Genomic DNA, 15,379 nt, shown 5'->3' with positions numbered 1-15,379 from the left:
CAACAGAGGCTTGTTCTGGTCATAAGCAGAGAGCAGGGTGGTGACAATCTGACCTTTGTGGTGGGACGAAGATGACGTGTAAACTGTATGGGATCAGCTTGATCATCCCTGAGGCAGGCCTGGGTGCAGGGAGATTTGTATCACGGTAGCAGAGGGTCCAGGAAAGGTCAGGATGGGAGCAGAGGCTGAATCCACTCTATCATGTCACAGGTGGATATCTGGTCACTCGGGATCATGGTGATGGAGATGGTGGATGGAGAACCTCCCTACTTCAGTGAGAATCCTGTGGAAGCCATGAAAATGCTCCGAGACAAGCCCCCTCCCAGGCTGAAGCAGGAACACAAGGTCAGTGCTTCATACCCATCAGCAGCTGGAGGGTCACAGAGGCAGGTCGAGGTTCTTGTCTGTGCATTCCAACCCAAAGCCCTTAGAACACAGAACAACACCGCTCAGGAAAATGTCCTTCGGCTCACTGTGTTCTGCTGAATTAATTAAATTAGTAGTCAAATGCCCAACCAATCTAATCCCTTCTTAGTAATCAAAAGCTCAACTTAACAAATCCCTTCTTCCTACCTAATGTCACTTCTTATTTCCTGCACATTGGTTTGCCTATCTAAGAGCCTCTTAAATGCATTTATTGTATTTGCCTCTATCACCACCCCTGACAGCATACTTCAGGGCACCCACCACCCTCTGTGTAAAAAAATAAATTTGCCCTACACATTCCCCCATTTTCCAGGGCTTTGGTGTACTCCAGGCCCAGGTCTTTGACCTGTACTGGGAAACACCTGTGAATGTCAGGGCAGGCCAGGTGAGAGAGTGCAGTTGCTGCCCTTCTCCATGCCTGAGGAATGATAGAACTGCAGGAAGGGACCAGGGGTAACTCCAGAGCAGGTCCTGGGGTTGAAGATGTTCAGTGGAGAGCTACTTTCTCTAGCAGCTCGCTCTGTGTACCCACCACCCTTTGTGTGAGAAGATTGATCCTCAGGTCCTCTCTCACCTCTATAAGTTCCAGGCAAGGTGACCAGAACTGCATAATGTATTCTAGGTGTGACCTCTCCAATATCTTGTACTCAGTGCCCCAGTGATGAAGGCCAGTGTGCCAAATGCGTTCTTCAACACTCTGTCGATCTCTATGAGAGCACTATGTACCTGTATCCCTCAGACTCTCTGCCATACAACATTCTCCAGGGTTAGTCACTGTGTGTCTCCTGCTCTGGTAGAACTTTTCAAAGTACACTTCACACTTGTTCTTTTGCCTCCTTTCTCAGCTGATCGAGCAGCAGTATCCAGTAATTTCACTTATATTTGTTCTTGTAGAAATGAGCAGTTTTTTCTCCCTTGTTGGAACTAGCATGATGAATGGAACAAGGTGTGACAGAACAAATCTTGGGTGTTCAGTACAGAATGATTTGGGACGGACCGCATGGATTATTGACTGCTGTTTATCCTACTGCAGGTATCCCCGATCCTTCGAGACTTCCTGAGCCGGATACTAATTCATGAGGTGCAGCAAAGAGCTAAGCCTGCTGAGCTCCTGGACCACTTCTTCCTTCTGCAGGCCGGGCCGCCTGACTGCATGGTGCCTTTGATCCAGCAATGTAACCAGGGATGAGGCTACAGGAGAGTACATGTTTCCAAAATGCTGTGAGTAACACAGGGCAGAGAGTGATAGCATAGCTACCAATTCTGGGCTGGATTTCTGTCTGTCCAGGATTCCTCATTCAGGTTGTCTGAGCAGTAGAAGCTTGTCCTACAGGCCATCGGGGCTAGGGCGGATCTCCAAGTCCTTGCAGAGCTTAGTCTAGAAACAGCAGACACAGCTTCTCCCCAGATACACAGTGCAAGAGTGACTGACTCTTACTGGTGGACAGTTCCACACACTGCCTCTTGGAGCTGCGTCGACATTCACTCGAGAGCAGTCGCGTAGCAAGCTACAGATGTTCCCGGGCACAAAGTCCACATGGACTGATTCCCACCGTAGTTTTGTATGGTCACTGTCTTATTTTAGGGTAGAGATCAGCATCTTCATTTTCCTGGGACAGCATCTACTCCGACAGAGATGGACTGGAACCAGTGCTTGCTGGCACAGGGATCCTCTGGCACCAATGCTCGCAGGGCAGGGCTCCTCTGGCACCAATGCTCACTGGGCAGGGCTCCTCTGGCACCAATGCTCGCAGGGCAGGGCTCCTCTGGCACCAATGCTCACTGGGCAGGGCTCCTCTGGCACCAATGCTCACTGGGCAGGGCTCCTCTGGCACCAATGCTCGCAGGGCAGGGCTCCTCTGGCACCAATGCTCACTGGGCAGGGCTCCTCTGGCACCAATGCTCACTGGGCAGGGCTCCTCTGGCACCAATGCTCGCAGGGCAGGGCTCCTCTGGCACCAATGCTCGCAGGGCAGGGCTCCTCTGGCACCAATGTTTGCTTGGACAGGAGTCCATTGTCACCTCCTTTTTCCTGAGTTCTGCAGAATTTCATTCATTGTTGAGTGGCTCCAAGTGAATTTTGTTCAAGTGCCCAGTGCCTTTCCTTTCAACTGCAGTCTGATAGCCGCTCAGTAAAAGGTTAAGGATAATTATTGTGCCATTTCATCTCTACCGATGGAAGCAGTCACTCAGAGTCAGATTGCACTCCAGCAATAAATGACTCATTGTATAGCACCCTGGAGTACTCTCTGAGTGAAACTTGGCTCTAGCCCATGAGCCGTGCATAGGTCTTGCCCGATGAATTCACACTCATACTAGCAGCTTCGCGGATTCTGACTTGTAATTGAGGACAGCCGTTTCCCAATCTGCAGCCCCATGATATTCAAGAGAAAGGATGAATGGGAGTAACTCGAGCTTGAGAGGATGCTGGTTGGGTTTGGAGATGCTCGGAGACCATTGTCCTCTAGGCTGTGCTAGACAGTGTGTAAATCATAGGTGCAGTGTTCATCTGGTCAGCAAACTTGTGCTCCGGGATATTATTTGAGATATTTGCCTCAGATTTAATCTATTGCTAATACTGAGTCATGTTTAAAGCCCCATGCATTTATAGAGGATCTCTGATAGGCACTGTGTAGGCAGAAAGGATTAATTTAGTTACTGGTTTAATTAGTTTGGAAAAACATCATGGGTCAAAAGACTTGTTCCCGTGGTGACCTATTCCATGTCCTATGTGTTGATTAAATAGCCTTTGGCTGCTGTTTTAATTTGCTGCCATTTCAAAGAGATGGATGTTGGTTTATCATGGATTTTTTGTCATACAATGGTATGGCTAGTAGAGCCACTGCCTCACATTCAACCTCGCCAGATACAATCCGGAGCTTGGGTGCTGTCTGTGTGGAGTTTGCAGGATCTCCTCTGTGGCTTTCTCCAGAGTGTTCTGATTTCCTCCCACACCCCAAAGATCAGTGGGCTTGTAGATTTATTAGCCACTGTAAATTGCCCCTAGTGTGTGTAGAATTAGAGGCGGAAGGGAATGTGGGGAGAATGAAAATGAGATTTGTCTAAATGGGTGGAAAAAGTTGCCTCTTAGTTCCTCTTTAGATTTTTCCCTTCTCACCTTAAAGCCATGTCCTCTAGTTGTGGATTTCTCTGTCCTGGGATAAAACAGTGACACCCCACCTTACTGAATAAGTCTATAAGAAACAATCGATGAAAGGCTTCTTTGTTGGTAGAGAGGCCTGAGTTAAAGTGTTTAGAAAGGAGGTTACTCAGCGCATTCACAGTGTGCACCTGGTGTAAGTACAGGGTCACTGCACTCTCCACCCACTGGATACAAACACATTTCTAGTTCTCTACTTATCATGTCCGATACCTTTCCTAGCCTAAAGCACGATATGAGTGAAGTATCAAGATTTGGAAAAGAAGTTGGGATAGACATTTTGAAGTGTTTAGGATTACTTTCAAAACTTGGTGCTTTTCTCACTAGATTTCAAAGTGTGTGCATCTCAGGTGATGCAAATGGAGCGATAGGGTGGCACAGTAGTGGTTAGCACAACACATTGCAGGATCAGTGACCCAGGTCCAATTCCCACCAGGGAGTTTGTATGTTCTATTTGTGACTGCATAGATTTCCCCTGGGTCTTCCGGTTTCCTCCCACGGTCCAAAGATGCACCTGCTAGTAGGTCATTTTAAATCGTCCTGTGATTAGGCCAGGGTTGAACTGGGGATTGCTGGGTGGCACGGCTTGAAGGGCCAGAAGGACCAATTCAGCGCTGTATCCCAATAAACAAATAAATGAATAAATAACAACTGCATTCCTTCCTGATGTCGACTAGCTCTCTGTCTCTGTCTCTGTCTCTGTCTCTGTCTCTGTCTCTGTCTCTGTCTCTGTCTCTGTCTCTGTCTCTCTCTCTCTCTCTCTCTCTCTGTCTCTCTCTCTCTCTCTCTGTCTCAGAACCTGCAGGTGCACACAATGGAACCTCTGTTTTCACTGAACCTCATATATGCAAATGATTTTGAGTGTTTGCTGAGCCGTGATGTTTACATTTCAATTTCACTGCAAATAGATTTATTCTGGAGACACAGACAAGGTGAAGCTGGAATCCCGAGCAAGAACACAGAGTTAGCCAAGTCAGAGCAGAAGAGAGAGCAGCCCAAATCAATGATCCCAGATAGTTCTGGGTACTTACCTCATCAGTGATAGGGCAGTTCAAAGACAAAACTAAAAACTAAAAAAATGATAGAACAGGTAAGTAAGTAGCCAAGAGAGGGTGGCGAAAAGATTCTCAAGGCTGTTACCTGGACTAGAGGGCTTGAGTTATAAGGTGAGGCCATATAAACTGGCACTGTTTTCCCTGGTGAAAGGAGATCGAGGAGTGATCTTATAGAGGTCTATCATATAAAGTTTCAATATCAAACATGCTGAGTAAGCTCTGAAACTTCCTTCCTAAACATTTTAACTCTGGTCTCTCTCCTCTTTTAATTCATTTTGTGAAATCTGTACAAGAGGCTGGGAGGTGACCTTTTAGAACAGTGGTCTCAACAATTTTTATGCATGGACCAGTACCATTAAGCAAGGGATCCTCGCTGGGAACCCCTGTTTTAGGGGTTTATGAAATCATGAAGGGGCATAGATAAGGTGAATGGTTATGGGAGTAGGGGAGTGTAAAACCAAGGAAGGTAGGTTTAAAGTGAGAGGGAAAAGGTGCAGGTTTCCACCCAGCAGGTGGAGGGCGTATGGAACAGCTTGCCAGAGGAAGGGGTAGGGGCAGGTACATTTAGAGAATTTAAAAGACAATTTAGACAAGTATGGAGATAGAAAAAGTTTAGCAGGATATGGATCAAGCATAGGCAAATGGGACTAGCATCTTTGTCAACTTGGAAGAGCTGGGTTGAAGGACCTGTTTTCATATTATAAAGCTCTATGAATGTAAAAGAGAGGAGCGGTACAGAGAGCAAACCAAATGGAAATTAACAGCAGGGTTCTTTCTAAGCAGTCTCTTATTTTACTTGTGTCAGTTGCTGCTGATTCAGATTTTCTCAAAACAAGCAGTAAAAACCTACAGCACAATACAGGCCCTTTGGCCCACAAAGCTGTGCCAAATACGTCCCTACCTTAGAAATTACCAGGCTTACCTATAGCCCTCTATTTAACTAAGCTCCATGTACCTAACTAAAAGCCTCTTAAAAGACCCTATCGTATCCACCTCCACCACCGTTGCCGGCAGCCCATTCCACGCACTCACCACTCTCTGAGTAAAAAACTTACCCCTGACATCTCCTCTGTACCTACTCCCTAGCACCTTAAACCTGTGTCCTCTTGTGGCAACCATTTCAGCCCTGGGAAAAAGCCTCTGACTATCCACACGATCCATGCCTCTCATCATCTTGTACACAATGTTTGTAAAGCCTCTGCATGCTAATTATAAAAGTGCATCCTGACTTGATGAGGTGGGCTGCAAAATTAATATTCCTACCACACATGGCTGCAGACTGTATGTGGACTAGGGAAGGCCTTGTTTCCTTGGTTGACTGCTTGACCAAGAGATGAGACGGCCAGGCCAGAGATGGTGGTGGTGAAACTTTAAACTGCTCTGCAAACACTAAGAAACTTTTCAACCTCAGTCCTTGTCTGGAGACAGCACGAGAAACAGACACACGTGGAAAGTAATATATATCCCATCCTGTGCCACTTGATGGCTGACTTGTTGCGTTCTGTCCCGGTGCTAGATTCGTAAGGTGGGCATTATGGCGATACGTACACAAAGGTAGCGAGCAGCCACAAGGGGATGTTGTGCCCTGTGGGCTGAGGCAGAGAACACTCAGCTCCAACAGGGATCAAAGCCCATGACTATTGTAACATTGGCCTTTTGGCATGCATCTTCTATCTCCTGTTGCAGTTTGTAGACCACAACCTTACTACTGTTCGGGGGTCTGTATACAACTGTCATCAAGGTTTTTTTTAACCCATGCAGTTCCTTAGCACAATGATTCAACACCTTCAGACCCTATGCCAACTCTTTCTAATGACTTGATTTCATATTTTACCAACAGAGCCACGCCACCCATTCTGCCTACCTGCCTGTCCTTTGATTAAATGTGTATCCTTGGACATTAAGCTCCAAGCTGTAATCTTCTTTCAGCCATGATTCAGTGATGACTACAACATCATACATGCCAATCTGTAACTGTGCTACAAGTTCATCTACCTTATTCCGTATACTGCGCATATTCAAATACAGTATAACACCTTCAGTCCTGGATTCATCCTTTTCAATTTTGTCTGCCTTTTACATTGCAACTCATCCTGTTGACGGCTATTTTGCCCTGTCACCAGCCTCTCCTTGCTGGCAGTCTCACTACACACTGCCTCTGTTTGTAAACCAATTACCTCATCTTCAGCCCTCTCACTCCGGTTCCCATCCCCCTGCTAAATTAGTTAAAGCCCTCCAGAACAAATCCAGCAAATCTGCCCGCAAGGATATTGGTCCCCCTCGGATTCAGGTGTAATCATTCCCTTTTCTCCGGGTCGTACCTTCTCCAAAGAGATGCCAATGATCCATAAATCTGTCACATATACAAACACTGAAACATCAAAACATCCAATAAACTGCATCGCTTTGAGCCAACGGCCACATCGTCTAAGGATGGTGTTGAGGACAGCCCACAAGCGTCACCATGCTTCTGGTGCCAACATAGAATGCCCACGTCTCACTAACCCTAACTGAACACCTTTGAAATGTGGGAGGAAATTGGAGCCTTGGGAGGGAACCCAAGTAGTCATTGAGAGAAAGCAGAAACTCCTTACAGACGGTGGCGAAAATCAAACCCCGACTGGCAATTGCTGGCACTGTAAAGCAATTGTGCTAACTACCCTGCAGCCCACCGTGAATTCCCCTCCGGAGATGCTGCCTGTTTTGTTGAATTTTAGGCCAATTAGCTTGACCTCAGAGATAGGGAAGATATTGGAGTCAATTGTTAAGGATGTGGTTTCTGCACATGATAAAATAGGCCCAAGTCTTAAGGGAAAGTCTTGATTGACAAACCTGTTGGAATTCTTTGACGAAATACCAAGCAGGATAGACAAAGGAGAATCGGTGGATATTGTGTACTTGGATTTTCAGAAGGCCTTTGACAAGGTGCCACACATGAGACTGCTAAACAGGTTAAGAGCCCATGGAATTATGGGAAAGATACTAGAATGGATAAAGTAGTGGCTGATTGGCTGAATGGGAATAAAAGGAGCCTTTTTTGCTTGACTGCCTGTGAGTAACAATGTTCCATAGGGATCTGTGATGGAACCATTTCTTTTTATGTGACTTGTCAATGTAACTTAATGTTATTTGCACGAAGAATTGATGGCTTTGTTGCAAAGTTTGCGGACAATATGAAGATAGGTGGAGGGTCAGGTATTTTTGAGGAAGTAGAGAGGCTACAGAAGGACTTCGCCAGATTAGGAGAATGGGCAAAGATGGAATACAGTGTCATAAGTGTATGGTCATGCCCTTTGGTAGAAGAAATAGAAGGGTAAACTATCTTCTAAATTGAAAAAATTCAAAATCTGAGGCGCAAAAGGTCCTTGTGTGGGATACCCTAAAGGTTAATTTGCAGGTTGAATCTGGTAAGAAATGACTTCTCATGTGATTTTAGCATTCATTTCAAGAGGAATAGAATATAAAAGCAAGGATGTAATGTTTGGACATTATAAAGCACTGGTGAGGCTACACTTGGAGTACTTGAGCAGTTTTGGGTCCTTCATCTAAGAAAGGATGTGCTGACATTTGGAGAGGGTTCACAAAAATGATTCCGGGATTTAAAGGCTTGTCATTTGAAGAGTGTTTGATGGCTCTGGGCCTGCGCTCAGGAGTTTATGGGTCAATGATATGGCCAAGAATGGGGCGGGAGAGGCGGTGTTCTAACCAGGTTGAAGAGGCCTCCTCTCCCCAGCATTTTATTGGTTCATGTGCAGTCACTTGAAAATAAGACTGACGATCTCAGGGCAAAGTTGCTGTATCAGAGGCAGATCAGGCAGATCTCAATCATTTGTTGCGTTAACAGCTAACACTCGGATGTAGCTATCTGTCCGGAAGCTTTCAGGATTTTTAGAATGGATCGAACTGCGTACTGGTAAGGAAAAATGTGGTGGCCCGTGCTTTCGTTGTGTTAATTCTCGATGTGTTAATTCTCGTTGTGTTAATTCTCGATGTGTTAATTCTCGATGTGTTAATTCTCGATGTGTTAATTCTCGATGTGTTAATTCTCGATGTGTTAATTCTCGATGTGTTAATTCTCGTTGTGTTAATTCTCGATGTGTTAATTCTCGTTGTGTTAATTCTCGATGTGTTAATTCTCGATGTGTTAATTCTCGATGTGTTAATTCTCGATGTGTTAATTCTCGATGTGTTAATTCTCGATGTGTTAATTCTCGGCGCTGGAGCAGGAATCTAATCGCAGACCCAGTGCTGTGCACACAGTGGTATTAATTGAGCAACAAATCCCAAGGTGCAAACAATGTTAGCGTCAAACTTCAGGCAGCGATCAAAACATCCAGAGAAATCCAAAAACCAGAATTGGGAAACAGGCAGAGTTGATATTCAGACAGACAGATATATAAATGCTGGAAAGGCTCAGGAAAATTCACTGGCACAATCTGGCAACAAACAGGTGCAAACACAGGACTGAAATACACTGAGCAATGAACAGAGAGGCAGATGAGATGACAGGTGGAGCACAATGAGACAGAAGTGGCAGCAATACAGGTAATAATGGAAAACAGATGAGAGGCGGGGTACTCAGTAACACAGGGCCAGAGTAGAGCAGGAGCGGGGACAGGAGCACATGGGGCATGAAAACAAACATGCCCTAGGGGGGATAACAAGAAAAAAAGACAAAGTTCAACTGGAGGTACTGACACGTTGGTGCATGGACATTGTGTTTATGTCGACTTCTAGTTCCTCTGATTTAGAACAACTAACAATTAAATGTACACTGTTCTATTTGCCTCAGGAGTTCTCATCTGTATTCCTGACCACAGTTTACATACCACCAGCGGCTGATAGTAAGCAAGCACTCACAAAACTGCACAATGTCGTCTGTAAGCAAGAAACAACTCGTCCCAATTTCAAATTGCAGTCAGTGACTTTAACCAGGTGTATGTGAAGGAAACCCTTCCCCATTAACACCAGCACATAACCTATTGCACAAAAGGTCCCGAACACTAGACCACTGCTTTACTGCAACAACAAATGCCTATTGTTACTTCTCAAGACTGCATTTTGGCAAGTCAGATCATTTGGCTGTACTCCTGCTACCTGCATACAGACTGAGTCTAAGGCCCAAGGCTCCAAAGATCAAGACAACGAAGGCGTGGAGGCAAGAGGCTGAGGAACTGTTATAGGATTGCCTCGAGTCAATGGATTGAGCTGTGTTTAAGAACACATCTGAGGACCTGAATGTCTACACCAGGGTCATTACAGACTTTATTAGAACAGTTGTGGATGAGTGTGTCCCCACAAAATCGTTCAAGGTTTTCCCCAATCAGAAGCCCTGGATGAACAATGAAATCTGGGATCTGCTGAGAGCCAGATCAGAGGCGTTCAAGACTGGAGTTCAAGAATGCTACAAGAGCTGCAGGTATGATCTCTGGAAAGCCACCTCACGGGTGAAGTGGAAATTCTGGACTAGACTGGAATCAATGAGGGATGCTCAACAGCTGTGAAAGCCATAACCTCCTCCAAAGTTAAATCTTGTGACACAGAGGACAGCTGAGCTTCGCTTCCAGATGAGCTAAATGCCGTCTATTCTTGCTTTGGCTACCAAAACAGGAAGGAATTATTACGCACCCCCACATCTCCCAATGATCCTTTTGTCTCAGTAGCTGAAGATGACGTGGGGGCTGCTTCTACAGAGTGAATTCAAGGAAAGCATCTGGTCCAGAAGGAGTACCTGGCTGAGTACTGAAGACTTGTGCAAACCAACTGGCTGGTGAAGATCTTCAACCTCTCACTCCAGAGCATGTGGTACCCACCTGCTTCAAGCAGGCTTCAATCATACCAGTGCCCAAGAAGAGCGTGGTATCGCCCAGTGGCACTTACATCCACAGTGATGAAGCGTTTTGAAAGGCTGGTGTTGAAGGATATCAACTCCTGCTGAAAGTAACAAGATCTACAGCAGATGCCATCTCCTTGGCCATCTTCACATAACCCTGGAACACCTGGACAGCAAAGATGCATACACCAGGCTGCTCTTTATCGATTACATCTCAGCATTTAACACCATCATCTCATCAAAGCTCCAAGACCTGGGCCTCAATACCCCTTGTGCAATTGGATCTTCGATTTTCTCACTTGTAGACTCCATTCAGTTTGGATTGGCAAAAACATCTCCTCCATAATCTCCATCAGCCCAGGAGCACCCCAGGAATGTGAGCACCCTCTGCTTTACATGCTTTACACCTAAGACTGTGTGGCTAAGTACAACTCCAACACCATATGTAAGTTTACTGATGACACCACTGCTGAGAGCCATATGAAAAATGGTGATGAATCAGCATACAGGAGGGTGGAGATTGAAAACTTGGCTGACTGATGTAATAACAATAACCTCACACTCAATAACCAAGGAACTGATTGTAGATGTAAGGAGAGGTCCATGAACCAGTAATCATTGGAGGACCAGAGGTGGAGAGGGTCAATAACTTTAAATTCCTGTGTGTCCTGGACCCATCGTATAAATATTATTGTGAAGAAAGCAGGACAGTGCCTTTACTTCCCCAGGAGTCTGCGGCAGTTTGGCATGTCATCAAAACCCTTGGCAGACTTGTATAGATGAGTGGTGGAAAGGGTGCTGACTGGCTGGTTCCCGGTACAGGAACACCAATGGCTTTGAGTGGAAAATCCATAAAAGGTAGTGGAATTGACCCAGTACATTGCGGGTAAAACCCTCCCAGTCACAGAGCACATCTACATGAAACACTGCTGTAGAAAAGCAGAATCCATCGAGCAAGGTCCTCAGCACCCAGGCCATGCTCTTTTCTCACTGCTGCCATCAGGTGGAAGGTACAGGAGCCTCTCACCACCAGGTTCAAGAACAGTTACAACCTCTCAACCATCAGGCTCTTGAACAAAAGGGGATAACTACACTCATTTAAGGACTTTTTTAGCTTGTTATTTCATACTTGTTATTTATTGCTATTTATTTATATTTACATTTGCACAGTTTGCTGTCCATTGACCCTGTTTAGAGTTACTGTTCTATAGATTTGCTAAGTGTGCCTGCAGACAAAGAGTCTCGGTTGTATGTGGTGACATGTATGTACTCCCATAATAAATTTTACTTTGAGCTTCAAGACCAGTGGATACAGCCTTAGAATAGAGGGCATCCTTTTAGAATGGAAATGAGCAGGAATTTCTTTAGTCAGTGAGTGTTGAATCTGTGGAATTCCTTGCTACAGATGGCAGTGAAGGCCAAGTACTTAAGGCAGAGGTTGATAGATTCTGGATTAGTCAGGGCATGAAGGGATACAGGGAGAAGGCAGGAGACTGGGACTGAGAGGGAAAATACATCAGCCATGTATTTTATACAATACCAATGGCAGAGCAGATTCAATGAGTCAAATAGCTTAATTCTGCTCCTATATCGTATGGTTTTGTAGTCTATATAAAGCTAATCTTTAAACAGTCTGAGACCCTTTATCAGGACTGGAATGTGTTGGGAGAGGAAGTTGGAGTATGGAACCAAATAAGAGAAAGGGAGTGCTGATGGGAACAGTAGGACAAGTGTGTAGAGGGGTGACCAGAATGAGTGGGGGAGAGGGCAATAGAACTGGGTTTCTGTAAGAGGAGTTGAGTAAATCAGGAGGAGTGAGGAAAGGAGGGGAGCAGTATATGGGAAACCAGAGTGGTCACAGGGAGGATGTGCAGACTCCACAGAGACATCGACCAAGACCAGGATTGAACCTGAGCCGCTGGAGCTGTGATAAGGAATGGCAGGAGTGGGTAGTTCAGCCCCTCAGAATCAGAATCACTGGCATATGTCGGGAAATTTGTTGTTACGCGGCAGCAGTACATTGCAATACATAAAATTAATTATTATTATGTATAGTGATATACTGCTGCTTTAGCACTCTCTACCATTGAATAAATCCATCCAGATCCTACATCACCTGGCTGGACTACAACCCAACAGCGTGAACACTGAATTCTCCATCTTGGTCACGATTTTGACACCTTATCCAGTTAACCAGTTAACAGGTCAATTGGTTTATTGAAGTCAATGCTATAACCACCTTATAAACAAGATCAATGCTGAAATTCATTTATCAATATTCCAGTGAGATCAGCCCTTCCGAGCTGCTTTTCAGGGGCCCTCTTTTATGGTCAATATTCCTTATTCTGCACTGTGGGGAAACATCCTGTAAGGAGAAACAATCCCATGTTAAATATGTCCTGACGAAGGATCTCGGCCCGAAACGTCGACAGATCTTCTCCCTATAGATGCTGCCTGGCCTGCTGCATTCCACCAGCATTTTGTGTGTGTTGTTGTTTGAATTTCCAGCATTTGCAGATTTCCTCGTGTTTGCTCCATGTTAATCATCATTGAAATGTTCCCACCACCTATGGACATTTCACTTCATATTTTTGATATTTTTTACTTATTTATTAATTATTATTATTTCTTTAATACTTGCACAGTTTGTTGTCTTTTGCACATTGAACGCCCAAGTTGGTCTTTAATTGATTCTGTTATGGTTATTATGGGTTGGCGGAGTGGAGATACGTCTCTACCACAGGAGGTGTAAGGCTCTCCTTCCCTCTGCTAGCCTGCAGGTCACCCTTGGGCAAGGTGTAGCACCTGCTTAGTTTCCCCCACCCCCCACCGCTCGATCAGAATCACGTGAGGCCATGGGAGTAGGTAGTGAATGGTCGTGTGAGCAGCTGGTGCATATCACAAGTCCTGGTTATGTGACCACCGACGACAGGCAGACAGTCTCTGAAGAGTATTGATAATGGTCTTGTAAAGACACTGACCAGAAGAAGGCAATGGCAAACCACTTCTGTAGAAACATTTGCCAAGAACAATCATGGTCATAGTTAGAGAAAAGAATAAGCAGATTAAAGACAGGTGGAAGACCACGATCACCCACATCATACAACACGACACATAATGATGATTGTGGTTATTATTCTATTATGGATTTAATAAGTATGCCCACAAGAAAATGGATCTCAGGGTTGTACATGGTGACATATGTGTACTTTGATAATAAATTTACTTTGAACTTTGAGCTGGGTTTTGTTGTATGTGTACCCAGAGACAGGGATCAGGTGAACCAAACACACCCACTGGGATTGGTTGGAGTCATCTTCCATTCCGTGGGGTTGATCATCATTGTGTTGAAACCCTGGAGTCTGGCTAGTTTCTCCTACCCAGGGTTGCACAGAGAGTAGGATTAGTCCGAGACATCCCACACTGCCAGGTAAGCTAGAGACGGAATCAAAATGATTGAACTGTTAGGTGGATGCTGTTTGCAGATATAAAACCTTCATTCTTTCTGTCATGTCCTCGTGCTTACAGAGTAGATACTAAGGGAGTTGCTGGTGTAATGCCTGTACACTCACTGACTGGTCACCCATAACGTTAGTGCAACACTGGTAGGTTACAACTATGCTCCAGGGTTTAAGATGACCTAGTTTAATACAGTTGTTATTTTGATAATTTCATACAGTAAAGTGAATTTACTTTAATGTAAATCAGAGTTTATTTTCTTTAATGTATAAAAAATTGCCAAAATTTATAATTGGCATAGGTTGTATTTGCAAATGCTTCTTAATTATTGTCATCACACTTCAATGGTTTGATTTAATAACAGAGAATGTATGTAGTATACAACCTGAAAACCTTAGTCCTCACAGATCTCCACGAAACAGGAAAATTCCCAAAGAATGAATGACAGAAAACGTTAGAACCCCAAACCCCCCTCCCGTCCCCCACTTGCTCCAGCAAAAGCATCAACCCCCACCACGCAAGCAGTAGCAAAGTGCCCAGAGACCATGTTCTAGAGTTCATCAGAAACCACTGTCCATCCCAACAGGCTCTCTCTCACTAGCGAGGGAGAGAGAGAGATATCACTCTGCCACAGTGAGAGGGAAGGGCAACAGCTCACTGTTTCTGTTACATATACGAGAGTATGTTCCGTATATCTACGTGAGGTGTTCCATCTCACTTGAATTTCACAAAACTGTGCTTGACGTATGTGTGATCCAGTGCTGCAGTCTCAGGGTGTTAGGCGTACAGACGTGCTGATATCAAACAGACTCACAGAATTCTCTTTGGACTTGTGCCCATCTCTTGGTCTACGGCCCTCATGGATGAAGTGCCAAGGTGTCACTGGTAGATCATCCGGTAACTTTTTCCTGAACTTGGGGGGCATGTGGAATTATGACCATGAACTCCACAGTATATGGCCTTGGTTTCTGGGAAGGACACTGTCATATGTCACATGAAGTTGGATCAGGAATAAATTGAAGATACTTGAAAAGCCAATAGCTGTTTGTGTGTCTCTCATTGTCATTTGATGATACAGGTGAGTCCCCCATACACAGTAATTGGGAAAACTGCTACATCACCTTCACTTCCTGTGAGATTCCTGCACAGGGAGGACGAGTTATGTATTAGCATCTGCATTGCAGTAAAAGCATCTGTACTCAATTCTAAAGTCACAGGCTGACAAGCTGATTCTTGATACTGCGAGAGCTGACGTGCTGATCTTGGCTAAGAGAGCCACGGGATCTGAGAGGAAACTGAGATTTTCTGAATATTTGTGATCCCCAAAGATCATGCTCAATTTAATTTTTTTCATATACTGTACATAATCTCATGCACCTGGTGCCAGGGTTCTGGAAGTGCTCTGCATATCTGGAGAGCACACACCATCCCTCTGAGGGGTCAGCT

General features: G+C 45.0%; 1 protein-coding gene across 2 annotated transcripts in view; it reads left to right on the top strand.

Annotated features, from left to right (window-relative positions):
- Positions 1-14,890, top strand: part of LOC140725233 (serine/threonine-protein kinase PAK 4-like) — a 143,653-nt gene extending 128,763 nt beyond the window's left edge. For both annotated transcript variants that reach the window (XM_073040414.1, XM_073040415.1), the window contains 3 exons: positions 211-345; positions 1,460-1,647; positions 9,434-14,890. In XM_073040414.1, coding sequence (XP_072896515.1) covers positions 211-345; positions 1,460-1,615 — 291 coding nt within the window. In that variant the 3' untranslated portion in view covers positions 1,616-1,647; positions 9,434-14,890. The remainder of the gene's footprint in view (positions 1-210; positions 346-1,459; positions 1,648-9,433) is intronic.
- The last annotated feature ends 489 nt before the right edge of the window (positions 14,891-15,379 follow it).

Source organism: Hemitrygon akajei, chromosome 3 (assembly GCF_048418815.1).
Source record: "Hemitrygon akajei chromosome 3, sHemAka1.3, whole genome shotgun sequence".
Lineage (NCBI taxonomy): Eukaryota > Metazoa > Chordata > Chondrichthyes > Myliobatiformes > Dasyatidae > Hemitrygon > Hemitrygon akajei.
The sequence above is the reverse complement of the archived record's forward strand: the minus strand, read 5'-3'. Positions and strand labels throughout refer to the sequence as shown.